Here is a 27,580-nt window from a genome sequence, read left to right as displayed (position 1 = left end):
GCAAAAAGTATAAAAATATGAGAAGCCACCTGAAGCAATGATAAACTCACCATGGCCCTCTAAAGAAAGCATTTTAAAGGAATACAAAAAATTAATATAAAAAGAGAAGAAAAATAAATGAAAAAGAAAAGGGAAAATTATAAAATTTTTTAGATTATTGTTTTTCTATGGAGAAAAATTCATAATATACATAAACAAAATTACCAAATATTTCATAAAAAAATATAAATCCCTTAGCATCAAAACGCAACAGTAATTCTTTGACAATTTACAAAAACTAGTTTTAATTCTTACCAACTTTGTTTTTAAGAAATTCTTACCAACTTAATGAAATTAAATAGCGAAATTTTAAATAAAATATAAAATTTAATCATTAATTAAATTTCATAAAATTTTTATTAGTTTAATAATAAATATATTTTTATAATTAAAAAATCACTATTTAATTTTTTACCATATAAAAAAATTTATTCATTAATTTTTAATTTTAAAAAATAAATTAAAATATTTATGAAATTTTAAATTATTTATTAATTTATTATTTAATTAATTTTAATGAGTAAATATCTATTCAATTCATGAGAAAATTTATTAATTAAATTAAAATTATTTATTTATCGTTTGAATTTGATAACCCTCAAACTTTTTACATCTTGATAAAAATAAATTTTAAAAAAAAATATTGGTCCGAGACCCATCAAACCTTTCTCGAAATAAATTTGCCACACGCGATGCATCTCATCCCGATAACGAGAATAAGATTGGACAGACCACACACGCAATCTATTTGAAGGAAGCACGTGACTAGAGATAAGAGGACATATCAAATCACTTTACGGCTTTGCCTGCATACCCGTTAAAAAATTAAACGACGATTTAGTGTGAAGAGAGACTCTAACACATCATCTGTAGACATAGTGACAGATAAATGATATCGTAGCATATTACATTATCCAAACAAAAGTTACCTAAACGTGAGTAAACCTATTTTCTAGATTTTATATTAGAATTAAAAATATTTTAAATATTTTTAATATTATAATAATTAAATTAGAGATTTTTATAATTTTAAAAATATTTTTATATATTTTTTAAAATTTAATTGCACCTTTTTTTTTCCTTACAATAACTTAAGTGCACCAAGTGCTATTGGAAACCTTCCTTGTTTGTTTGTGCCACTCTCTCTCTCTCTATTTTCTCTCGTTTGATGCAAACAGGCTTGCCAGGTATTACACTATTACTTTTGAAAAACTGTACTTCACTGCTTTTCTGATGCTCTTCTTCTTCATTTTTCTATTCTTAAATACTCGTCCTGTTATATGCAGCCATCGTCTTCACGGATTCTGAAGTTCAAATTGCAAGATCCCATCATTATCAGTTTTGATCTCTTAGAAATCATTACTTTATTTTTTAAACCGTCTTTTTCCCAAATTATTAAGGTTGAGATTTTTTTTTTTCCTGATGCTGTTCTGAGCCTGGATATTTCATGCTTGAGAGTAGCATCTCCTCATTTCAGTTCAAATATCTGCATTTTTGGGTCTGTACACAGTACATCAGCTTAATTGAAATCTACTAGCTTTAAACTTGGGTGTTGTTTTCAAGCTAATTGTCAAATACTTATGGATTTGGGACTGTTAAATAACATCTTTTGCTGTTAAAATGCCAGTTGTTTGTGTGCTATGTTTAATGCTGTTGCAATTTCCTGACACTTGCTCTATTAGTGTTGGCTAATTTCTTTATAGCTTTGGACTTTGGTTACTGCTGCTTTGAAAGAACCTGGAAATTTCGTTTACTGTCTCTAAATCTATTGCTCCAGGAAACAAAAAAGGAAAAAAAAGGGTGTTTGAACTACTGTACTAAGATTAGCCTACTGTCCATGAAGTCTTATGCTTATTTCAGATAAGCAGTACATTCTTTATCCTCCTTTTTTGTTATTCTTTTGGGATTGGTTAAAGTTTTCTGTCTTCTTCTTATTATTGGTTATTATTACTATTTTTATTATTGAGATTCCACGGATCTTAAGCTTGATATATCTTTTTTATTCTTTTAGAAAAAAAAATATACGTGACATTCCACTGATTTTAAGCACCCTGAATTTTCAGAATTCTGTAATTTTAAGTTTTGGTGATCTAAAGAAATTTTTGGATTTTTGAAATTTCTCTGGAATTTTCTAGAAATTGCTAATGCTAATTTCCATATTTTACAATTATTTATGGCTCATGAAAAAATTAGGAAAGTTGGTGTTTTCCATATTTGTGAGAGAACTTGCTCTAAGTTTGATTTGATGCTTCATCTTACAGGATCGGTTGTTGCTGTTGAATTTATTGCAGTAGAGTCAAATTCTTTGTCGCATATTCTTCTTAGTTTGCATTTATTTATGTGTTTCCTATAATTTCTTGGCTGTTTGTAGTTATATTTCTGGGTTGTGATTCTATAAATTTCTTGTAATTTGTTACTTGAGAAGGTTTCTACTTTCTATATCATGAGTTTGAATATGTCTTTTTGCTTTATTTCTGAATTTCTATAGTTTTGAAATTTTAAACTTTCTAAATTTCCTATTAGTTTATATACTTTGTTATATCATGAGTTTGAATATCCTCTGTATGTGAAAATGAGTAATGTTTCCTGCATATAATTACAGTTGCAAATGAAAATATTTTGCATTTTCACATGAGGTTCTCTCTATTATTAATCATATTATTAGAAGTTCTCTTCTACAAATGAATTATTACTGTAAAATGAAATAATAATAATAATAGTACAGTTGGGGGAGAAGAACTGTATTTGTGTGTATGCCCTTTTATTTTTCTTTGAATTATGGTGGAGGATTCCTTGCTCTTGTTGCTGTATATTTTCTTTTTTTAATCTTAGGTTCCTTTCTTGATTGATAATTGGTTAATTTTAATTTGTGTTTAGGTTGTCAACCTCGATAACGTTGAAGGAGTGAAGTTGTGGAGGTGTGCTTCTGGAGTTTTTGGATTTTCTTAACAGTTTTTTCTTAAAAAAATTTCTGGCTATAATAATATTCTGAATATTTAGCAAAAATTTAAAAAATATTTAGGAGGATTGAGGTATTATGCAGATGATAGTAGAGATATGAGGGTAGTTCAAATTTTGCGGTTGCCATGTTCATGGTTATCATTTCAGAAGAAAGAAATGTCACCAGCACCTCCTCTTAACCTCATTCACTCTCTCTTGCTTCTTTTATTCTTCTTCTCATTTTCATTATTAGCCACTTCCCACACCTCCTCCTCCTCCTCCTCTCCTTCACTCCACTCGACCTCCCTCTCTGATTGGCAACCTGCACATGCCACATACTATGCTGCTTCTGACCCCCGTGACACTGTTGGTGGAGCCTGTGGTTATGGAGATTTAGGGAAAGCAGGGTATGGCAAGGCCACGGTGGGGCTTAGTGAGGCTTTGTTTGAGCGGGGCCAGATCTGTGGTGCATGCTTTGAGTTGCGATGTGTGGAGGACTTGCGGTGGTGCATCCCTGGCACTTCTGTCATTGTGACGGTTACTAATTTCTGTGCTCCCAATTATGGATTCACTTCTGATGGTGGAGGCCACTGTAACCCGCCAAACAAACATTTTGTGCTTCCCATTGAGTCCTATGAGAAGATTGCCATATGGAAGGCTGGTAACATGCCTATACAGTACCGGAGGTACATATGCACCTCCTTTAATTTCATTTTCTCTTTGATGTTCATTTTCTTTGATGTTCTTTTCCTTTCGTGTGAGAATGTATGCATGAATGTATATATTGTCTCGTGCTTTGCTTCATATATTTTCATGGTAGCATATGCAAGTTTCCCTGCAAACTTATGCCATTCACACACCTGCTTGTTGTTCCCCAGAACTAATTGTTAGGCTTTGAAGTCCATAATTTGTCTTCCCTAAATTGGACTTTTATGGACACATGGTGCACATGTGCGGATCAGATGGATGGATCTCATTTTGCATAATGTTCATTTTATAGTAGTGATGGTGCATGTAGACTGAGTATTAGAAATACACTCCTACTTATGCTTATGGTAAAATATGTAAACTCATTAAACAGAGTTATGTGAGTGATTGTGCATTAAAACTTGGCACAAGGGCAAAATTTTCCTTAAGGGTAATATGCTTTTTACCTTTTTGCTTTTGGTTTATGATCTGATGAAAAAGAAAAGTAAATATTTATCAAACTAAATAAATAGTGGGAGATGGCCCACCAATCATTTATTAAAAGAAGTAAAAGTCTTCCTTTATTTGATGAAAAGGAAAAGTAAATATATAGCATAAAATAAATAGATAGTGGGAGACAGCCGATCAATCATTTATTAAAAGGAGTAAAAGACTTTCATCATAATGCATTATGCATGATACAAATATTTTGCTACTTTTATTTCTTGGGGAGAAAAAAAAAAGAGAAGTTTGCTTTTAAATGTCTCTATGTAATGGCTGAAGTTATTTAGCTTTCAATTAAGCTAAAGTGTCTTTATACTATTTTCATTTCTAGGAGAGGGTTATGCTTCCTTTTAGTTGAAAGATTTTAATTTAAATTGTAATATTTTCATCCCAGAGTCAAGCACGAGTAAGTGTGTCTACATGTACAGAAGTTGCATAAACCTTCCCACACAATTTCTTCACATTAAAAGGTTTTTATTTCTTCATTTTTATTTTTAAATCAACTCATGTTTGTTCAGGAAAAAGAAGAAAAGGAATAGAACTGATGACCAATAGAGGAAAAAGCCAAAGCACATAGGAATAGGAACACCTTATTATGTCACACTCCATAAGCCTATGCGACTTTTGAAGGCATGGGAGTGTCAATAGGGGAGGTTTTCTATGATTTGGAGCCTTGTTTCATAATACACCATATCTGTTAGACTCCCTGCAATTCTCAACAATTTAGCATCATTTTGTTTTCAAAAAAAAAAAAAAAAAAGAACTAGACAAAAGAACAGAATTTGGTATGAACAATAATTGAGTCCTTCGCTTTTCCAGATTTAGGGGGTTACATGAATTTGAAGGCCATGGTTAACGCTGAAGCATGAATACCTGAGTCCTGATACTCCTGCTTTCTTTTGCCTCCGCCTTCACCTTTGACCGTAGTGATTGTTATATGATTCTTGCCAATTCTAGTCCTTGCTATTTCAGATCTCCTTGCTTAGGAAATGAGCAAAGCAGTTTACAAACAATCTACTCTTGCATAAAAACAGCTTTAGTTTCTTTGCATTATTTGTGTACAACTCATTAAAATTCTACTTTAGGACATGCTCATGTCCTTTGCTGAGTTTGACCTATAATTTATATTTTGGCAACTTGTTGATGAATGGAGTTCCCTAGGCGACATTTTCTGCTTAAAGCAGTCTGGAGACACTTCAATTGATCTAAATTTGTGGATTAGGAGCTTTACTTGAGAATTCCTATGGGTGTGCATGTGCGAGCACATGTGTGAGAGAATTTGGTTCTTACTGATGTGAATGCAAGGTCTAGTTTGCCTTGGAAGCCTTGATCTGCTAAAGTGATTCGCTTTCGCTTAAATGTGAGTTTGTTGGACAGAATCAAATGCAGAAAGGATGGAGGAATTCGCTTTACTATCTCGGGATCCAGCATCTTCATTTCGGTGATGATCAGCAATGTTGCAGGTGCAGGTGATATAACCGCAATGAAGATTAAAGGTTCAAGAACAGGTTGGCTTCAAATGGGTAGAAACTGGGGACAGAACTGGCATATAAATGCTGATTTAAAGAATCAACCTCTTTCATTTGAGGTGACTAATAGTGATGGAATCACAATTACCTCTTACAATGTGGCTCCCAAGGGTTGGAGCTTTGGGCAGAGTTTTGAAGGCAAGCAATTTGAGACTTAGTGTTAGCACCATCAACCCAAATCATATATATAGATGAAGCCATTCTTTTCTTTTTTCTGTCATCTTTTTGAAAGCACTGTGATTGTTGTAATGTAAAACTAAACTTGAGCTACATGATTTTGATAACATCTGCTGCTCTTTTTGAGGTTGAATTTCACATTTTCTGCTTCAAATGATGATGATGATGATGGAATCACAATTGAGTTTATTGGGAACAGAAAGTGGACTGCTGTTCAAAAAACAAAAATAAAAGGAGATTATGAGTAAAAATATCTCGAGCTGGAGACTATGCAAGTAATTTTGTTCCAAGTGATGCTAGACCTAGTTAGATCAAGTTGGTTAAGTGAATTCACGTATTAAAAAATTGTACTTTCACATTATTCGGCTATTATAGATTTCTTTTAAGTGTAAATTTTTTTTAAAAAAAATCAATTAAGATGATTACAAAACACGACTTCAATACAAATTATTAATTCGGATGGGCTAATTTACTTAAGAAAAACCCTAATGTTTACATTTAAATTTTAGAGGAATGATTTAATATTTATATTGAAATGTAATTTTAGTCAATTTTATAAAATTAAAATATTAAAATTTAAATGGTATGTCAAATATAATATTTTTTATTTTTTAAATATAATTAAATTATGCCGTGTATAAATTTAATAGTTATTTTATTTTGCATTAATAATTATAAAAATTTTAGAATAAATATTATTTTTAATTATTTTGAATATGCTGTAATTTTAGATTTGAAAGAAATAATACATTCAAATAAAATTCTGTATTTTATTTATAATAACTTAATTTTTTAATTTATTTTATAGAGATTAAAATAAAAAAATTAAATTTTAAATTTGTAGGAGTTACATGGCAAAAAGCCATTCTCCCATGTAACTGCTCTTGTGTGGATGGTGGCAGTATTCTCCCTCTACTAACATGATTGATAGAATTCTATGTTGCTTATGAAAAAAGGTTTTTTTTCATCATCAATAAAATTCTTTTCTCTCTAAAATTTTTACGTGTATCAAAAAGAAATTTTGAAGAATAAAAAGTTATTCTCTTGATTTATTCTTTCTGATTAGGCTCTTGTAGGTGTCAAGCTATCTCCTATATGTATCGGGTGATCTTTTATTATATTCACGTGGAACAAATGGCATTAATCATAGAATCTATAGATATTCAGATACTTAAATTATTATTAGAATACACTCTAATTCTAGGTAACCCTTAGATTATGAAATACATATACGGTTCGTTGAAAATATATGATTATGCATAGGTTACATTATACAAGGTGAACTTTAATATGTTGTTTATTTATTTCGATCCTAAAAAATTTATTAATTTTTCAATATTGGTACTAGAGTTCGATTCCTTACATGTCATAGTTTTATTGTTATTTTTTTAAAAAAATTGCATATGTTTATTTATTTTTTTTATTTAAGTATATTTTAGATAGACATCTTTTATTGCTTATATCTTACTATATATATATTTTTTTTATAAATTGTGATTATGGTATCATTTGAAAGCTCTTGAGAAACATGAATTTTTCCAATGTATATTGGTTGAGATAGAATTTATAAAAGTTTAGATCTTTTTAATACAATATTCTTATTTTATCATCTTTAAGATAAATCTTATAGACTGTAATACCTGGTTAGACCCCTGCATTGAAATTCCTGCTTTCCGGCGGAATTTCGGATGTCGGAACTCTCTAGAAGGGTAAAATCATGTTCTTATAAAATGTATTTACATGTTTTATGGTTTGAATGAAGAAAGAAATTGAGTTTTGAAAGAAAAGACCAAGGTTGGAAAAGTCAGGTTCGGCCGCCGAACCTCATGTTCGGCCGTCGAATGTTGGTGACTTGCGGAAGCTCTTTTGGCCTCCGAAGGTGATCTGGCCAGCCACCTATAAAAGGCCCCGTGTCCGAAAATGGGCGAGTTTTCTCTCTCTATTTTCGGGTATAGGTGAGATTTCGCCTTCCTTTGGTTGATTTTGTGTTTTCCTTCAATCCCTTCGAGTTTTAATGAGTTTTTACGTTGTTTTGAAGATTTTTGAGCAAAAATAAAAGTTTTGAAAGCTTGGAGACCCCGGAGCTCGATTTCTCCCTATCTCTGAGTTTGGATCACCTCTCCTCTCGATTTTCAAGAGGTAAGAGTAGACCCTACCCTTCTTTCATGTTTTAAGTAAGTTTTGAGGGGTTTTAGAAAGCTTTGATGCATGTTTGAGGGTAGATCTAAAGGTTAGGGTTTATGATGGTTCAATGGAAAATGTATGTTTAATGTATGTTAAATATTGTTGTTGTTAGGGTATAGGCTAGTTTTAAGCCCCTATATGCTTGAAAATGTGTATATGCATGTTTTAGAATAGTTGGTTGTGTGTTGAGAAGGTTTGGTTGGCTGATTGTGTGTGAGAGGCTCGAGTTCTGCCATTCTGGAAGAACTCAGGTTCAGCCGCCGAACCTGCTTGTGGAGGCAAGTTTTGGCCGCCTAAACTCGCCCTCGAAAGTTGGACTTTCGGCTCTGGAGGGGAGTTTCGACCGCCGAACCTGCCCCCGAAGGATGGTGACCTTCGGCTCTGGAAGGACTTTCGGTCGTCGAACCTGCCCCCGAAAGTGCATGACTTTCGGCTCTGGAGGGACTTTCGGCCGCCGAACCTACCGTCGAAAGTGTCCTGTCCAGCCTTCCTTTGCATGTTTCCTATGAATGTTTATGATGTTTCAGGGGATTTTTGGGGAGATGTTTAGAGTTATGTTAGTGTATGTTTGGTCCCTCATTTGAGTCCACCTGTGTAGGTTCGGACCCAAGGAACCGAGGAACCCAGTAGTGAGATAGCTACTTCAGAGTCAGCCCGAGGTGAGTAGAATGGATCTTTATGTTTCCAGCCTTCCTTTGCATGTTTCCTATGAATGTTTTATGATGTTTCAAGGGGTTTTTGGGGAGATGTTTAGAGTTATGTTAGTGTATATTTGGTCCCTCATTTGAGTCCACCTGTGTAGGTTCGGACCCGAGGAACCCAGCAGTGAGATAGCTACTTCAAAGTCAGCCCGAGGTAAGTAGAATATATCTTTATGTTTCAAAGTAATTAAATTTTGAGCATATTCATGCATCACGAATACCATGAGGTATATTAGGTTGCTTGCATTAGAATTCACGAATATGTTGCATTGCATAATATGATGTTGTTGTGGATGGATATTGGATGACCCATTAGCCCTTGATATGGCATGATCATGACGATACGGTATGAAAGTTCAGAGGCCCATTCTACGCCACTGACACATTGGAATGTTATGATATGTTATGTTTAAGGGAAAGACCAGAGACCCATTCTACATCCTGACACTGTTGGATTATGTAGAGGGCTATTGGTGACAAGTCTATCCTTGATGTGAATTGTTTGTGATGTGATGCATTCCATGAAAGTGTAACGACCCGAAAATCGGACCGCTACCGGCGCTAGGATCCGGGTCGGCTTAAGGCCGCCAAGACCCGTAGCAAGCCTGACATGCAACTTGAAAACCTGTTTAATCCCATACATGATCAACAACATACATAAAAATTTAAAACTTTTCTTTCATTCATATGCCAAACTCAACCTGTGCATGCACTGAACATACTCAAAATCATAAACATGATCCCTCAGTGGGATCTCCTCAATGCCCCAATGGGCAAAACATCATATGTTGAGTTGGTCTACATAAACATCATAAAAAGATCTAAGATCATGTATTAAAAGGGATACCTCATACATAAAGTCAAGCACAATCTCTAATCCTCAATATCATTACATGACTGAAACTGTACTTTTACATAACATTAATACATTTATCATGTCCACACTATCTATTACATACACAAGACTTCATTACTCTTGTAAACCTCCAAGTCTACCCTGTACCTGCAATCCTGGGGAAATTGGGAGAGGGGTGAGCTACTAGAGCCCAGTGAGCAGAATAATAAAACATTTAAAACATATGATAACATGAAATGCATCACATCACAGCTAATCACATCAAGGATGAACTTGTCACCATTAGCCCTCTGCATAGTCCAACTGTGCTAGAACGTAGAAGGGGTCCTGGTCTTTCTCTTACATAGCATAACATAACATGGTCCAACTGTGCCAGAACGTAGAATAGGTCCTGGTCTTTCTCTTACATAGTGCCAGCGAACGTAGAATGGGTCCCACTGGTCTTACATTCCGTACTGTACATATCACATCGTCACATCATAGATCGAGGGCTATGGATCATCCAACATTCATCCACATCAACATTAAAATGTGCAATGCAACATATTCGTGGATTCTAATGCAAACAACCTAAAACATCACATGGCATTCATGATGCATGAACATGCTCAAAACTATCCGATTAATTTGCTTAAAAACATAAAGGTTTATTCCACTCACCTCTGGATAGCTCTGACCAGACACCGGAGCAGCTGACTCACTGCTGGGGTCCTCGGTTCCTCGGGTCCGAACCTACACAGGTGGACTCAAATGAGGGACCAAACATACATGAACATAACTCTAAACTACTCCCCAAAAACCCCCTCAAACATCGTGAAAAAATCATAGAAAAACATGCAAAAGAGGGATGGACAGGGCACTTTCGGCGGCAGGTTCGGCGGCCGAAAGTCCCTCCAGAGCCGAAAGTCAGGCAGGTTCGGCGGCACTTTCGGCGGCCGAAACTCCCAGACAGAGACGAAAGTCTCCTTTCGGGGGTAAGCTTCGGCAGCCGAAGGCTGCCTCCACAAGCATGTTCGGCGGCCGAAAGTTCCTTCGGCTGCCGAACCTGGTTTCTCCCTTAGTGGCAGAAACTCAGCTCTTCTATGCACATTTGCCTCCAAAACTATCCAATCATGCATAAACCTATTCTACAACATTCCCAAACATACACAAGCAAACATACAAGTTCCTAGGGGCATCAAACCATCAAAAACCCCAACTACAACACACAAGCAACTCACATTGTTCATAAACACATATAAAACCCATAAACCTAACCATGAGTTAAGCATGCATTCTACCCCATAGATCGACTTAAAACTTACTTAAAACATGAAATGAGCTTAAGATCGGCTCTTACCTCGTGGAGATCGAGAGAGAGACGACCTAAACTCGGAGATGGGAGGGGCTGAGTTTCCTTGAACCTCAAAACTTCAAAACTTGCTCAAAACTTTAAAATCTTCAAAACAAACCAAAAACTCATGAAAATCTTGAAAGATCTGAAGGAAAAACTCAAGAATTGGTGAGGAACGGCGGAGAGCTCACCTTGGCCGACAATGGGGAGAAAAACTCGCCCGTTTTCGGCTAATGGACCCTTTTATAGTGGCTGGCCAAGCCACGTTCGGGGGCCGAAACGTGCCTCCGCATGCATGCCATGTTCGGCGGCCGAACCTGGACTTCCCTCACTTATGCCTTCGGGGCCTAAGGCACAACCGAAATGCATGCATGTTCGGCGGCCGAACCTGGGTTTTCCTCCAAGGTTGTTTTCATGCAAAAACTCATTTCCTTTTTACTTAAAATCATGAAATACATTAAAACATTTGTAAAAACATGCTTCTACCCTACTAGAGGTCTCCGACACCCGAGATTCCACCGGACGGTAGGAATTCCGATACCGGAGTCTAGCCGGGTATTACATTCTCCCCCCCTTAAGAACATTCATCCCCGAATGTTCCTCAACTAGCACATAGCATGGCATAAAACATAACATACATACATACATAGCACATAGACACATAGAGATCTAACCTTAAAAGAGATGAGGGTACTGCTGGAGCATAGACTCCCGTGTCTCCCAAGTGCATTCTTCCAAATTGTGGTGGTTCCACAGGACTTTCACCATCGGAATTTCCTTGTTTCTTAGCTTTCTGATTTGGGTGTCTATGATCCGTACTGGCTGTTCAACATAGGTGAGATCCTCTTGGACTTCAACATCAGGCTCACTAAGAACCTTGCTCGGATCTGACACAAACTTCCTCAACATTGAAACATGGAAAATCGGATGGATTCTTTCTATTGAAGCAGGTAAATCCAGCTTGTACGACACATTCCCAATCCTTTGCAAGATTTCAAAGGGTCTGATGTATCGTGGGGCTAGTTTACCTTTCTTTCCGAAGCGAACCACTCCTTTCATAGGAGACACCTTGAGCAATACTAGATCCCCCTCCTGAAACTCGACCTGTCTTCTGCGGATGTCTGCATAACTCTTCTGTCTGCTTGCAGCAGTCTTGATCCTTTCTCTGATTATGGGTACTACCCTGCTGGTAATCTCTACTAGCTCAGGCCCTACCAAGGCCTTTTCCCCAACTTCTTCCCAGCAAACAGGTGATCTGCACTTCCTCCCATACAAAGCTTCATATGGAGCCATCCCGATGCTAGCATGCTGGCTGTTATTGTAGGCGAACTCCACCAAAGGTAGATGCTGCCTCCAAGAACCGCCAAAGTCCAGCACACACATCCTGAGCATATCCTCTATGGTCTGGATGGTCCTTTCTGACTGTCCGTCCGTCTGTGGATGGAAAGCAGTGCTAAAATCCAACCTGGTACCCATGGCGTTCTGCAGACTCCGCCAAAATCTGGAGGTGAACTGGGGCCCTCTATCTGACACTATCGAAACAGGAACCCCATGCAGCCTGACGATCTCATCAACATACACCTGCGCCAACTTGTCCATAGAATAGCCACTCTTGACAGGGATGAAGTGAGCAGATTTGGTGAGTCTGTCCACAATCACCCATATGGAGTCCAATCTGTTGGACGCCGCCGGTAACCCCACTACGAAGTCCATAGCTATATTTTCCCATTTCCATTCTGGAATAGGTAGCGGGTTAAGCGTTCCAGCCGGCTTCTGATGTTCCAGCTTCACCCTCTGACACACTTCGCAGGCTGACACAAACTGTGCCACTTCTTTCTTCATAGCTGGCCACCAATAAACCTTCTTTAGATCTTGATACATCTTGGTGGCCCCGGGGTGAATGCTGTATCTTGCATTATGAGCCTCTCTCATAATGTCTCCTTTTAGCCCTATGTCATCTGGTACACATAGTCTGCTCCCATAGCGGAGGATCCCCTTGCTGTCGAATCTGAACTCACTATCATTGCCTGACTGAACAGTCCTGGCAATTTTCACTAACTCCGGGTCCTCATGCTGTTTCTGAGCCACCTGCTCCAGAAACACGGGTGTCACTCTCATCTGGGCCACCAAGGCACCTGTACCAGACAACTCCATCTGTAGACCTTCCTCAATGAGCTTGTAAAACTCCTTCACCACTGGCCTCCTCTCTGCCGATACGTGGGATAAACTGCCGAGTGATTTCCGGCTTAAGGCGTCTGCCACAACGTTCGCCTTACTCGGATGGTACTGAATCTTGCAATCATAGTCACTCAGCAGCTCCACCCATCTTCTCTGTCTCAGGTTCAAATCTCTTTGACTCAGGATGTACTGTAGGCTCTTGTGATCCGTGAAGATCTCACATTTAACCCCATAGAGGTAGTGCCTCCACATCTTGAGTGCAAAGATTACTGCTGCCATCTCCAGGTCATGTGTGGGGTAATTCAACTCATGCTTCTTCAGCTGCCTAGAAGCATAAGCAATCACCCTCTCATTCTGCAGTAGTACACAACCCAGTCCCACACGGGACGCATCACAAAAGACTGTAAAGTCTTCATCACTAGATGACAGAGCTAACACTGGTGCTGAAGTCAACCTCTTCTTAAACTCTTCAAAACTCTCTTCGCACTGGTCAGTCCACGCAAACTTCTGATTCTTTCTGGTTAGTCTGGTCAGAGGAGCTGCAATCTTTGAGAAGTCCTGAACGAACCTCCTGTAGTAACCTGCCAAACCCAAGAAACTTCTAATCTCTGTCACTGAAGTGGGTCTAGGCCAGTTAGCCACAGCTTCTACCTTCTTGGGGTCTACCTCTATTCCATTTTCTGACACAACATGCCCCAAGAATGAAATGCTCCTCAGCCAGAATTCACACTTAGAGAACTTGGCATACAAGCCATGTTCCCTCAAGGTTTGCAGAACCAACCTCAGATGATGGGCATGCTCCTCTGCATTCCTAGAATACACTAAGATATCATCTATGAAGACAATAACAAAGTGATCCAGGTATTGGCTAAACACTCTGTTCATGAGATCCATGAATGCTGCAGGGGCGTTGGTTAACCCGAACGGCATTACAAGGAACTCAAAATGCCCATATCTGGTCCTGAAAGCTGTCTTTGGCACGTCTTCTTCTCTTATCCTCAGCTGATGGTACCCAGATCTCAGATCTATTTTTGAGAAACAACCCGCTCCGGCTAGCTGGTCGAATAGATCATCGATCCTTGGCAGAGGGTACCTATTCTTGGTAGTGACTTTGTTCAACTGCCTGTAGTCGATACAAAGTCTAAGGGATCCGTCCTTCTTCCTCACAAAAAAGACCGGAGCACCCCAAGGTGAGGTACTCTGTCGGATGAAGCCCTTTTCTACCAGCTCTTGCAATTGCTCTTTCAACTCCTTCAACTCGGCTGGGGCCATCCTGTAGGGAGGGATAGAGATCGGTCTAGTTCCAGGCATCAACTCTATCTCAAACTCTATCTCCCTAGCAGGTGGTAAACCTGGAAGCTCGTCTGGAAAAACATCCTGAAATTCTCTGACAACTGGCACCGAGGCTGGCTCCCTGACCTGACTGTCTAGCTCTCTCACATGAGCTAAGTACCCCTGACATCCCTTCCTAAGCAACCTATGAGCCTGAAGAGCTGATATCAGACCTCTAGGTGTACCCCTCTTGTCTCCTCTGAAGACGACCTCTGACCCGTTCTGATCTCTGAACTTGACTACCTTGTCTCTGCAGTCCAAGGTAGCACCATGGGTAGATAGCCAATCCATCCCTAGAATGACGTCAAAGTCTGTCAAATCTAGAACCACAAGGTCGGCGGAGAGGCATCTTCCCTCAACAAAAACTGGACTGTACTGGCAGACTGACACTGCCACTGACGGGTCACACTTGGGTCCACTGACCCATAGGGGACACTCTAACCCAGAGACTATCAGACCCAACCTCTTGACGGCTCTCGGAGCAATAAATGAATGAGATGCACCCGGGTCCATTAATGCATACACATCAGAACACCCAATGACGAGATTACCTGACACCACGGTGTTGGATGTGTTAGCCTCCTGCTGAGTCATGGTGAAGATCCTGGCTGGAGCTGATGGACCTTCACCTCGGGAACCAGAAGAAGAGGCTGCCCCTCTCCTCTACCTCTGCCACTGCCCTGAGTTGTGGCTGGAGCTGCTGGCTGTGTGACAGAGCATAATTTAGCCCACTTTATCATGATAATCTTGATGTTTATTTACACCTTTTCTACCTAATTTTGTGGTTTTAACCATGTTTTGCAGATATTAGGTGTAAAGAGACAATCTGGAGAAAATGCTCTTAAAACTGCCAAAAAGTGCCAAATATGGAAAGTTCCAGAAAAGGAAAGTTTTCATATATGGAAAGTTCCAAATAAGGAAAGTCTTCATATATGGAAAGTGCCAAATAAGGAAAGAGTCAGAAAGCACAGTCAGCAAACTGTCCGAAATTCGAACTGCAGAATCTTTCCTGCCTTATTTAGAACATGTGCTAAGAAAGGAAAGTTTTCAAATAAGGCAGGTTTTCAGAAAAGGAAAGTCTTCAAATGAGGAAAGTGCAGAGACAAAAGCAAATAAGGAAAGCTCAGTCAGGAAATTATTTGAATTTCGAATCGCAGATCTTTCTTTCCTTATTCAAAGATGTGCATGTACTGCAGCAGTCAAATCTTTCAATTTAGGCAGCAAGGTCTCATCAAGGCACACTTGCCTCTTCTGCGTTCAGCGTTTAAAATTCAAATGAAGGCTCCACCTAAAAAGGAAAGACTGGACATATATCTTTCCACTTCTGCACATTAATGACTGCATTCTCCTGCCTCTTTTGCAATCCATGCGCGCGCCACCTCTTCTGGAAGTATGATCCGCGCATCCTTCCTCTTCTGAAAGCCTTAGTACGTGCATATTTCCTTATGAACATCAAGCCACAACTTTTCTTCCTCTATTGGCAGCCTTGGATCGCTCTTCCTTCCTTTTCAAGCACAAGGTACGCTCCTTTCCTATTCTGAAGGCAATCTGCGCGCCAACTTCCTTCTGAAGCCTTGCAGTCCGATTCTTTCCTCTTTTGCAACAACTTGGGCAGCAAGTTGCATATGGGCAGCACCTTGGGCAGCCTCTACACTAATTAGGAAGCAAGGTCAGCATCTAAACTTATTTAGGAAGCACAATCTGCGCCTCCTTCCCTTTCTGAGAGCAAACCGCGCGCACCAACTTCCTTCAGCAGTGCATTTTCGCGCAGCCTTCCTTCTGAAGCCAAAAAGCGCGATTCTTTCCTTTTCAGACACATCTTGGGCAGAAAATACCTTTTGGGCAGTAAGTATGACCTAGGGCAACACTTTTCAACTATAAAAAGCCACATAAGAAGCCTCTACAGGGTCCCAAAGCTCCCCTTGGGAGACACCTACGAAATTCACATCTCTTCTTCTACCTTTCTTCTTTTCTTTTATTTTTGGTTTTTGTTTCAGCCATGAGAGGCTGAAACCTCTTTTCTAGTTGAAGAACAAGTGAAGCTTTAGTTGTATTGTGGATTGAGAGACTTGGACTACATTGTTTATCTTTTGTTATTCAGTATTCTTGTGATTTCATGCTTAAGGACATTATTGCTTTGTTATTTAAGATCTCCATTGATTCTTTGTTGCAAGGTAATATATTGTTGGTTTGAGTGATTTTAAGTCCGAAATTGCTTGATTTATTCAACCATAAGAACACTTGGTGCATCACCAAGGAAATCGCATGATCTAGTGTTGTCTCCATGCATGTGGGTGACTAGAATTGGTTCTCTCTATATCTTTATGCAATTGACTATTGTAAAAGGCCTAAGGCTCAAAGACGTTCTTTGGCAATTGTTAATTAGTAATTAATTGGAGGACTTTCCCTAATTGATTTAATCTTAAAGAGAGACAATGGATGTGAGAAGCTTCTTCAATCTCCATGGCCAATTTATTGAATCAACAAAGGAACATATGAGTCAATGATCAATCCTATCAACTAAAGTGAATCTGAATCTTCAACTAGAGCTTTTATCATTATTGTTTCCTCTTTATTTTTATTTGCTTTATTTATTTGCTTTCACCATTAGATTAATTGAATCAATCTCAAAACCCCTTTTTTTACTTTACTTGCACTTTATTTTCATTGTCTATTTATTTTCTGTTTGTTTATTTGGTCTTGACAAGAAAGATAGGTAAGTATCAATTCCCTGTGGATTCGATCCTTTCACCACTATCTACAGTATTTATATTGTTGATAAATGAATTGATTATTTTGACCGGCTTCGACAACCGCTCTATCAAAATTGGCGCCGTTGCCGGGGAGTTGATCTAACTTGTTTATTTTTCTTTCAGGACCCGATCTGTACTGCGAAGAACACTATCTGAACAAAAAAAAAAGAAGAAAAAAAAAAGAAAAAAAAAGTCACCCAATCACACCACTCTTCTGAAACATCTCCATCGCACCTCTTCCATATTCAGCCACCTAACCTCTTCTGCATCCGGCCGCCGAGCCTTTCGCCAAAGGCACAGACACCATCGCAGATCTGAATCATGGATGAGATAAGTATGTCCAATATTGATCCTCGATTGTCATATCTAACCTCTCTTTTGGAAAATTATGTCCAACAACTTGAGCGATCTCAGCCATGTGGGATGTGTGCACAAATAGGACACCTAACTGATCAATGTCCTATGCTTTATGAGAATTATCAACAAGTACATGCATTTGAAGGATACTATGGACAGCCAAGACATGATCCGTACTTTGACACATACAATCCATATTGGGGAGACTATCCGAACTACGACTATGCTAAGGATGACCAATACCAGGACTATCAAGGATATCAAGCCCAACCAGCACCTACAAGTTCAGATCTTGCCTCTGGCGAAATGGCAAAGATGATGCAAATGATGCAACTGCAGATCGGGGAATTGACATCCGCAATGAACAGATCCGACACTCAAGGGAAGTTACCTTCTCAAACAGAAGACAATCCCAGAGAGAATGTGAATGCTATTACATTGAGAAGAGAGGAAGAGCTTCAAGATGTGTGGGATGATGATGAAAGTTCACAAGTGCAAGAACAAAGTGCTGAAGAGAAACAACCAGAAAACTGTTTGTCCAAACAAACGGATCAAATAGAACTTGTTGTTGATTTAGATATCACTGATTGTTTGAGTAAAGATGTTTTTCATGTAAATCAAGATGATATACTAAATAATGATCTTTGCAGGAAAGAGAGCCAGAAAGAGCCAGAACTAAAAGAAACTGACTGTTGCATCCAACAGGTGGACTGCAGCCATGCACAGAATGAACAGAAGCAGATCGCACCACTTCAGCTTGGTGCGCAGATCAGCCTTGCGCAGACCAAAACCACCACCTTTCGGCTCCCGAACTTCACCACCTTTTGGAAGCCGAACTTCACCACCATTCGGCCGCCGAACCTCACACTTCAGCTTCCAATGTAGAACAGTCCTCTTCCACCTCCCTTTCAGGTAAGTCCTGCACAGAAGGAGCAAACTGAATCCAATTCAGCCATTCCTCCATCGCAGAAAGCCCATGCACACAATGAAATAGTGGAAATCCAAGATCCAAAACCAAAGGAGCATGTAGATCTATGCCTGCCCAAACCGCCGGATAAGGTAGAGTTTGTTTTGCCTGAATTCAGTACTAAATTGCAGCTACCTATGGAGAAATATGAACTGGAGTTCAAAGTGCTGCCCAATCATCTCAAAAATGCAAACATAAGGGCAAGAGGCACACCTCATCTGAAAGAAGAGATGCTAATCATGTTGCTTCATGAGTACATGAAAGAAATAAGATGGGTTATGACCAAATCAAAAGGCATGCTACACTTTGTACTTAATTCTGTTGGGACTCTTTTTCCTTCCCCAATTACTTGAGCCTTGATCAAGTGGATCGCACCATGCACACCACACCCAGGGGAGTACTCAGTTTCCTTTGTTCTTTTATGTTTCTTATACATTGAGGACAATGCATGATTTAGGTGTGGGGGTGCGGATCTCTGAATTTTTTAATTGTTTGCTTTAGACACATTTTTCCTTTCAGTTTGCGTTTTCTTTTCAGTTTTCCTTTCAGTTTGTGTTTGATCATCCACAATCTTCTTTTTGATTTGCTTTACTCAAACTGATGAACTATGTTGGATGAACTTTCTTTCCATGACCCCATTGATGTGATAACTCTTTAAACCTATATTGAATCAATTGCAATGAGATGTATTCATGTTTGGGAATTGCCTTTGAATTGAATCTTTAAGCTTGCCATGGTGAAAAATATATTGATGACTCTCATTTGAGAGAATGAATTGATTGATGTGTGAATAAACTTAATGTGACTTGTGTTAGCAATTGGTGTTGATTTGCCCAAATCATTGAGAAAAATAAATTCAGAAAAGGCCTAGACTTCATGAGCACAAATTGAAAACTGTTCCAATGGTCAAAAGACTATGAACAGAGCTAGTAGCCACTTGGACAGGTGACCAATTGAGTAACTGGGGGTGGGTATCACCAATATGTACCTTCACGTCAAAAGGTTGGTGACTTTTTCAAGCAAGTTTAAAGTGCAAAAAGGCTGAATAAAGTACTTCAAGGTAAGGGCAAGTCACTCTGAAAGCTAGAATAAGTCCTTAACTGAACAAATGAAATGTGCATGTATTATCTCTCTCTTGAGTAAAACCAATCCTAGCCATGGTGAGTAAAGGGAAACAAGGAAAGAGGTAAGTAACCTTGATGCATATATTCTTTATTGCAATGCTTCAAAATAGGGGTCTAGAGTAAGAGCTTAAGTGGAAATAAGGATCAAAGCAAAGAGAGCTTGTTTAACTGTGTTTGTTTGCTTGAGGACAAGCAAAAGGTTAAGTGTGGGGGTATTTGACAGAGCATAATTTAACCCACTTTATCATGATAATCTTGATGTTTATTTACACCTTTTCTACCTAATTTTGTGGTTTTAACCATGTTTTGCAGATATTAGGTGTAAAGAGACAATCTGGAGAAAATGCTCTTAAAACTGCCAAAAAGTGCCAAATATGGAAAGTTCCAGAAAAGGAAAGTTTTCATATATGGAAAGTTCCAAATAAGGAAAGTCTTCATATATGGAAAGTGCCAAATAAGGAAAGAGTCAGAAAGCACGGTCAGCAAACTGTCCGAAATTCGAACTGCAGAATCTTTCCTACCTTATTTAGAACATGTGCTAAGAAAGGAAAGTTTTCAAATAAGGCAGGTTTTCAGAAAAGGAAAGTCTTCAAATGAGGAAAGTGCAGAGACAAAAGCAAATAAGGAAAGCTCAGTCAGGAAATTATTTGAATTTTGAATCGCAGATCTTTCTTTTCTTATTCAAAGATGTGCACGTACTGCAGCAGTCAAATCTTCCAATTTAGGCAGCAAGGTCTCATCAAGGCACACTTGCCTCTTCTGCGTTCAGCGTTTAAAATTCAAATGAAGGCTCCACCTAAAAAGGAAAGACTGGACATATATCTTTCCACTTCTGCACATTAATGACTGCATTCTCCTGCCTCTTTTGCAATCCATGCGCGCGCCACCTCTTCTGGAAGCATGATCCGCGCATCCTTCCTCTTCTGAAAGCCTTAGTACGTGCATATTTCCTTATGAACATCAAGCCACGACTTTTCTTCCTCTATTGGCAGCCTTGGATCGCTCTTCCTTCCTTTTCAAGCACAAGGTACGCTCCTTTCCTATTCTGAAGGCAATCTGCGCGCCAACTTCCTTCTGAAGCCTTGCAGTCCGATTCTTTCCTCTTTTGCAACAACTTGGGCAGCAAGTTGCATATGGGCAGCACCTTGGGCAGCCTCTACACTAATTAGGAAGCAAGGTCAGCATCTAAACTTATTTAGGAAGCACAATATGCGCCTCCTTCCCTTTCTGAGAGCAAACCGCGCGCACCAACTTCCTTCAGCAGTGCATTTTCGCGCAGCCTTCCTTCTGAAGCCGAAAAGCTCGATTCTTTCCTTTTCAGACACATCTTGGGCAGAAAATACCTCTTGGACAGTAAGTATGACCTAGGGCAACACTTTTCAACTATAAAAAGCCACATAAGAAGCCTCTACAGGGTCCCGAAGCTCCCCTTGGGAGACACCTACGAAATTCACATCTCTTCTTCTACCTTTCTTCTTTTCTTTTATTTTTGGTTTTTGTTTCAGCCATGAGAGGCTGAAACCTCTTTTCTAGTTGAAGAACAAGTGAAGCTTTAGTTGTATTGTGGATTGAGAGACTTGGACTACATTGTTTATCTTTTGTTATTCAGTATTCTTGTGATTTCATGCTTAAGGACATTATTGCTTTGTTATTTAAGATCTCCATTGATTCTTTGTTGCAAGGTAATATATTGTTGGTTTGAGTGATTTTAAGTCCGAAATTGCTTGATTTATTCAACCATAAGAACACTTGGTGCATCACCAAGGAAATCGCATGATCTAGTGTTGTCTCCATGCATGTGGGTGACTAGAATTGGTTCTCTCTATATCTTTATGCAATTGACTATTGTAAAAGGCCTAAGGCTCAAAGACGTTCTTTGGCAATTGTTAATTAGTAATTAATTGGAGGACTTTCCCTAATTGATTTAATCTTAAAGAGAGACAATGGATGTGAGAAGTTTCTTCAATCTCCATGGCCAATTTATTGAATCAACAAAGGAACATATGAGTCAATGATCAATCCTATCAACTAAAGTGAATCTGAATCTTCAACTAGAGCTTTTATCATTATTGTTTCCTCTTTATTTTTATTTGCTTTATTTATTTGCTTTCACCATTAGATTAATTGAATCAATCTCAAAACCCCTTTTTTTACTTTACTTGCACTTTATTTTCATTGTCTATTTATTTTCTGTTTGTTTATTTGGTCTTGACAAGAAAGATAGGTAAGTATCAATTCCCTGTGGATTCTATCCTTTCACCACTATCTACAGTATTTATATTGTTGATAAATGAATTGATTATTTTGACCGGCTTCGACAACCGCTCTGTCACTGTGCCACACTACCAGAAGCTGTCTGCTAGGGCTGGCCCATAAAAGATGCTCTAGGACACTCCCGAGCCATGTGTCCCTCCTGTCCACATCTGAAACATGTATTAGTCCCAGCTCGACACACTCCCCTGTGCGGCCTCCCACACCTTTGGCATTCTGTACCATCTGAGCCTGATCTCGAGCCACCACCAAATCTCAGACCGGATTTCAACTAATTCCAAAACTTATTCTTCTTCGGCTTCTTGGTGGTGTTATCCTACCTCTTCTTATTTGAGCTCTGAGAAGAGAGACCTGGCCCTTCTCTGCCTGGGGTCTTAACCCCTGAAGACTGGGTCACTGACTGCTTCACTGACCCCTCAACTATAGCACTCGCCTCCATCCTTCGAGCCATATCCACCATAGTGTGGAAACTTTCCCTCTCAACTGACTGAATCAACGAGGAGTACCTAGAATGCAGCTTCATAACATATCTCTTGGCTTTCTTCGTATCTGTATCTAGAGCTTGCCCTGAAAAAGGCAATAGCTCCAAGAATTTATCCATGAACTCCTCTACACTCATGTGCTCTGTCTGCCTCAGTTGCTCAAACTCAATCATTTTCAGTTCTCTGGAACTGTCTGGAAAAGCCCATCCAGCGAACTCATTCGCAAATTCCTCCCATGTAATGCCGTCGAGTCTCGGGTCCACATAACACTTGAACCATTCCCGTGCCTTCTTGCACTTTAAAGTGAACCCTGCCATCTGAATGGCCCTGCTGTCATTTGCCCCTAGCTCATCAGTTATTGTCTTCACTACTCTCAGGTACTCAAAGGGGTCATCCCCTGACTTGTATTTGGGAGCATCCAGCTTAAGGTAATCTGTCATCTTTACTTTGCTCCCATTGGCTGAGCTAGGTCTAGGAGGTTGATTAACTGGGGCTGCTTTTTCTGTGGGTGGTGGAGGTGGGGGTGCAGCATTCCCCGAGGTGGGGTTTGCCGGGTTAGGATAGAAGGGTGAGGGTCGATAAGCTAGGTATTGTGTATAAGGTGGATAGAAAGGTGGATAAGGCATGTAGGTAGGGTAGGGGTTAAAGCTGGAGTAATCCGATGTGCCTCCCATCGGATACCCTGAACCCTGTGGGAAGGGTGGATAATAGGGTGGAAAACCATACCCCGAGGCCTGAACGCCTCCCTGAGACTCCCCTGTCCCCTCTTCCTCCATGCCCACATCCAGGTTCCCATCCCTCCTCTAATCCTCTTCCATAACCTCCCTCACATCTGAAGAACTTCCTCCTCTATCAGTCCCCCTTCGGCTAGCATCAAAAGACCTTCTAGGGTCCCTTGACACTCTTTCTCTGTTGGCTCTACAAGACATTGCCCTAGGCAATGTAGGAGGACGGGTGCTCGTGCCCTCATCCTCAGGTGGTACTCCAGTCAATCTTGCCGATCGACGGGTTCCTCTCATCCTGTTTTCTGAAAAATAGTACACATCACACAAACATTAGCATCATATGGTTCATGTGGAAACACATGAACCCGCATGACATATACATCATTCATATCATAGTATCAATGCACATGTATATAATCATGGCATTTCACATCATCATACAAGACAGGACTCAACATCCTATCCTAGTGGACATGATCTTCCTATTGTGCTTGACCTTCTAGAACATCTATGAGCCCGACACTCTAGGTCCGATCCTATGAACCTAGGGCTCTGATACCATTCTGTAACGACCCGAAAATCGGACCGCTACCGGCGCTAGGATCCGGGTCAGCTTAAGGCCGCCAAGACCCGTAGCAAGCCTGACATGCAACCTGAAAACCTGTTTAATCCCATACATGATCAACAACATACATAAAAATTTAAAACTTTTCTTTCATTCATATGCCAAACTCAACCTGTGCATGCACTGAACATACTCAAAATTATAAACATGATCCCTCAGTGGGATCTCCTCAATGCCCCAATGGGCAAAACATCATATGTTGAGTTGGTCTACATAAACATCATAAAAAGATCTAAGATCATGTATTAAAAGGGATACCTCATACATAAAGTCAAGCACAATCTCTAATCCTCAATATCATTACATGACTGAAACTGTACTTTTACATAACATTAATACATTTATCATGTCCACACTATCTATTACATACACAAGACTTCATTACTCTTGTAAACCTCCTGGTCTACCCTGTACCTGCAATCCTGGGGAAATTGGGAGAGGGGTGAGCTACTAGAGCCCAGTGAGCAGAATAATAAAACATTTAAAACATATGATAACATGAAATGCATCACATCACAGCTAATCACATCAAGGATGAACTTGTCACCATTAGCCCTCTGTATAGTCCAACTGTGCCAGAACGTAGAATGGGTCCTGGTCTTTCTCTTACATAGCATAACATAACATGGTCCAACTGTGCCAGAACGTAGAATGGGTCCTGGTCTTTCTCTTACATAGTGCCAGCGAACGTAGAATGGGTCCCACTGGTCTTACATTCCATACTGTACTGATAGGCGGTTGTCGAAGCCGTCAAAAATAAGCCTATTATCAACCAACAATAAACTTGTAGATAGTGGCAATAGGGTCGAACCACAGGGAATTGACACTAAAGATCTTCCTAATAATAACCAAGATAAGTAAATAACAAATAATTAAAAGAGGGGGGTTTGAGTTGATGAATTAAAACTAAATAGCAAAAGAAAGCAATAATTTAAATATGAGTAAATCAATAAGAGAAAAGCTTCTAGTTGAAGTATGGATCTTTTTCAGATTGTTTGGAATTGATCATTGATTCTTTAATACTCCTATTTATCTCAATAAATTAGTTTTGGATGTGGAAGACGCTTCTCACACCTTAGTTCTAGTTTGATTAGGAAACGTTCGCTAATCAAACACTAGTTAACAAGTTGCCAAGGAACGTCCTTGGGGCATTATAGCATCGAACAACTGTTAACTGCATTAAGACTTAGAGAAACCTAATTCTAACCTTGCCAACCGCGTGGTCAAGTCTAGATCATGCAATTTGATTAAATGTGTATTTGAACAACCTAAGCAATTACAGACCTAAATCATTCAAATAATATTACTTAAGCAATTTAAAAACAATGGGCCCTTATTGATTCTAAAAGCAAAGTAATAATTATGGAAAGCTCAAATTGCATAAATATTGAAAAGAAATAGAAGTTTAACAATGGAGATTTAAATCTCCCAATTCATCACACAAATCTGAAATTCACCAACTTCAACTAGAAAAGAAAGAGTTTAGCCACTCATGGTGGACTAAATACAAAAAGATGAAAAGAAGAGAAAGGAAGAAAAATGTTGGAGAGTTTCTGGCGAGTTGAGTTGCTGATCCAAGATGATCCTTTGCTGGTTTGGAGGCTCTCCTTTTATAGCTGCAGAATTTCTCTCCATCTAGGGTTTTAAAATCCCTCTTTGATTTGGTGTTTGACTCCTCTTTTGATGTTGATTTTAATTGCAATTGGAATTCCTTGGATGAGAGACTCTTTCGTGGCTCTTGGTTTTGTGTTGGAAGTGATTGGATTGGATTTGGACTTCTGAAAATTCGGATTTCTGTTTTCTGCCCATTTTCCCGCTCTGCTGTAAGTTTCTGCTGTGAAAGTGATTTGCCCGGTGATTTGACCAGTTTCTTCAAGTGATTGGGCAAATCACAGACCCGATCACGTTTCTGCGAGTCAGTTCTCTCTGTCTTCTGCGAGTGATTTGGCCAGTGTCTTCGAGTGTCCTGGGCAAATCACTGACCTTATCACTTCTGCCTGTTGCCTTCAGGTTTCTGCTTCAGCCTGATTTGGGCAAGCAGTGGACAAATCACTGGGCAAATCACTGACCCGATCACTTTTCTGTCAACTTTCTGCACTTTTTCTCCAATTCTCCAATTTCTTCCTTTTCTGTAAAAACAAGATAAAAACCATAAATTAAGCTAAAAAATGTGTAAATAAGCAATAAAAAAGATAATAAAAATGTGGCTAATTTATGCTTGATCAAATACCCCCACACCTAGCTTTTTGCTTGTCCTCAAGCAACAAATAACTTAGTCAATCAAGCCCCCTTTTTCCTTAGAACCTAAGCACCACTTAATCAGCCCCCCCTAGACTCCTAATCTGAACTATCACAGTATAGAGTACATGCACTAAGGTCATCCTCTCCTTTCCTTGTTTCCTTTCACCTACCATGGTCAAGGGAAAGGTTTTTGATTCAATCATGCTTATTCTTTTATGTTAGGTTTAATGTAACCCCTAGGAGTGACTTGCCACATTCTCTCTTTCTCCTTTTTATTTAATTTTTATTTTCAGCAGCACTTATTCTTATCCTTGCCTGAAAAAGTCACTAACCTTTTTACGCGATTGTGTACATGGGTGATACACCCCCGGTTACTCAGTTAGTCACTTGTTCAAGTGGCCACTAGCTCTGTTCATAGTCTAGACCATCGAAACTTATTTGCTTGAAAAAGTTACTGACCTTTTTACGCGATTGTGTACATGGGTGATACACCCCCGGTTACTCAGTCAGTTACTTCTCCAAGTGGCTATTAGGCTCAGTTCATAGTCTTAGACCATTGGAACAAGTTTGTGATTTGTGCTTTGTGCTGGTTTGTCATGATAGTTTGGGCAAATCAGCTCATAGGGAGTTACACTAGCTTTTTATTTGCATGTATTTTTATTTTTATTTCCCTTGACCACAACAAATTTAAGGATTCAATTCAAGTAAAGAACTTTCTAAGTGAAGGTAACATACTGTGAATGATTCAATTTAGGCTTAAAAGGGTGGCAAATCAATGGGGTCATGAGATAAGGAAACTCTTTTAACCTTGTTATCTATGTTGAGTAGAGCAAAAACCAAGACAAAATTCTGTGTGTGTGCAAAAAGTGTGAAAAAAATTCTGGTGTGTGCAAAAAGGGGTAAGAATAATGCAAAAAGAAACAAAAAGAAACAATAAGAAACAAATAGAAATCAAAAGATGGTGTGATCAGTGAATAAATACTCTCCAGTACCCCCACACCTATCCCAAATATTGTCCTCAATGTTTGAATATATATATAGAGAAATGAAGGAGAAAAGGGAAAGGGACTTCCTGGCCTGTGGGTGATTTGACCAGTGACTTGGGCAAGCACTGGGCAAATCACTGGGCAGATCGCTAGGTGTATCACTGAGCAAGTCCGTGGGCGCATCAGTGGGCACATCGCTGGGCATAGCGCTTGGCACATGGCTGGTGAAATCACTGGGCGTACTAGTGGGCGCATCAGTGGGCAAATTGCTGGGCACATCAGTGGTTGCATCGCCTTCCTCATGACCTGCAGGATGTGTGGCAATGGTGGTTTCTGGTTCTGGCTCTGATCTCGGCGGTGGAGGTGGCGACTGAGTTCTTGGCCGTTTCTGGCCGTGATATGTCTGGACGGCCGGTGAGTCGGTGCGTCCTGTTGCTGTTTCAGTAGCCGGTGGCGTGTCGGTGCTGGTGGTGGCCGGTGGAGTGGTGTCCCACGTTTCATCGTCACTGTCAGAGGGAATGGGTTTCGGCAGCCCTAGTTTCTTCCACATGAACGGTCCGCCGGTGGCCTTCATCTTAATTCTTACCAT

The 27,580-nt window shown here is 39.4% G+C and overlaps 2 protein-coding genes across 7 annotated transcripts; one reads left to right on the top strand and one right to left on the bottom strand.

The window, feature by feature from the left end:
- The first annotated feature begins 1,143 nt into the window (after positions 1-1,143).
- Positions 1,144-6,014, top strand: LOC110623858 (expansin-A13). 6 transcript variants are annotated; one of them, XM_021768859.2, is made up of 4 exons: positions 1,144-1,226; positions 1,326-1,439; positions 2,917-3,665; positions 5,548-6,014. In XM_021768859.2, exons 3-4 carry the CDS (start codon positions 3,097-3,099, stop codon positions 5,855-5,857), a joined length of 879 nt encoding a protein of 292 aa, XP_021624551.1. In that variant the 5' UTR covers positions 1,144-1,226; positions 1,326-1,439; positions 2,917-3,096; the 3' UTR covers positions 5,858-6,014. The 6 variants fall into 6 exon arrangements, with proteins under 6 accessions (XP_021624551.1, XP_043817066.1, XP_021624553.1 ...); XM_043961131.1 differs by having other exon boundaries at positions 1,326-1,537; XM_043961134.1 differs by lacking the exon at positions 1,144-1,226 and having other exon boundaries at positions 1,247-1,439; positions 2,917-2,957; positions 3,062-3,665.
- LOC110621551 (cell surface glycoprotein 1-like) lies at positions 5,956-27,580 on the bottom strand. Its single transcript, XM_043960668.1, has 2 exons — positions 27,130-27,580; positions 5,956-6,086 (listed from the first exon to the last, which is right to left on the bottom strand). Exons 1-2 carry the CDS (start codon positions 27,578-27,580, stop codon positions 5,956-5,958), a joined length of 582 nt encoding a protein of 193 aa, XP_043816603.1.

Source organism: Manihot esculenta, chromosome 10 (assembly GCF_001659605.2).
Source record: "Manihot esculenta cultivar AM560-2 chromosome 10, M.esculenta_v8, whole genome shotgun sequence".
NCBI classification, from domain to species: Eukaryota; Viridiplantae; Streptophyta; class Magnoliopsida; order Malpighiales; family Euphorbiaceae; genus Manihot; species Manihot esculenta.
Note: the sequence above shows the minus strand (reverse complement) of the source record. Positions and strands in the feature narration are given on the sequence as shown.

What these genes read in the sequence shown, in the direction of transcription:
- LOC110623858 (XM_021768859.2), top strand. Translation starts at nt 3,097, where the DNA reads ATGAGGGTAGTTCAAATTTTGCGGTTGCCATGTTCATGGTTATCATTT. An exon ending in ATGCCTATACAGTACCGGAG is followed by an intron (nt 3,666 to 5,547) that starts GTACATATGCAC and finishes TTTGTTGGACAG; the next exon opens with AATCAAATGCAGAAAGGATG.
- LOC110621551 (XM_043960668.1), bottom strand. Translation starts at nt 27,580, where the DNA reads ATGGTAAGAATTAAGATGAAGGCCACCGGCGGACCGTTCATGTGGAAG. An exon ending in TACACCTAGCGATCTGCCCA is followed by an intron (nt 6,087 to 27,129) that starts GTGATTTGCCCA and finishes TTTTTTGAACAG; the next exon opens with CAGTCCACTTTCTGTTCCCA.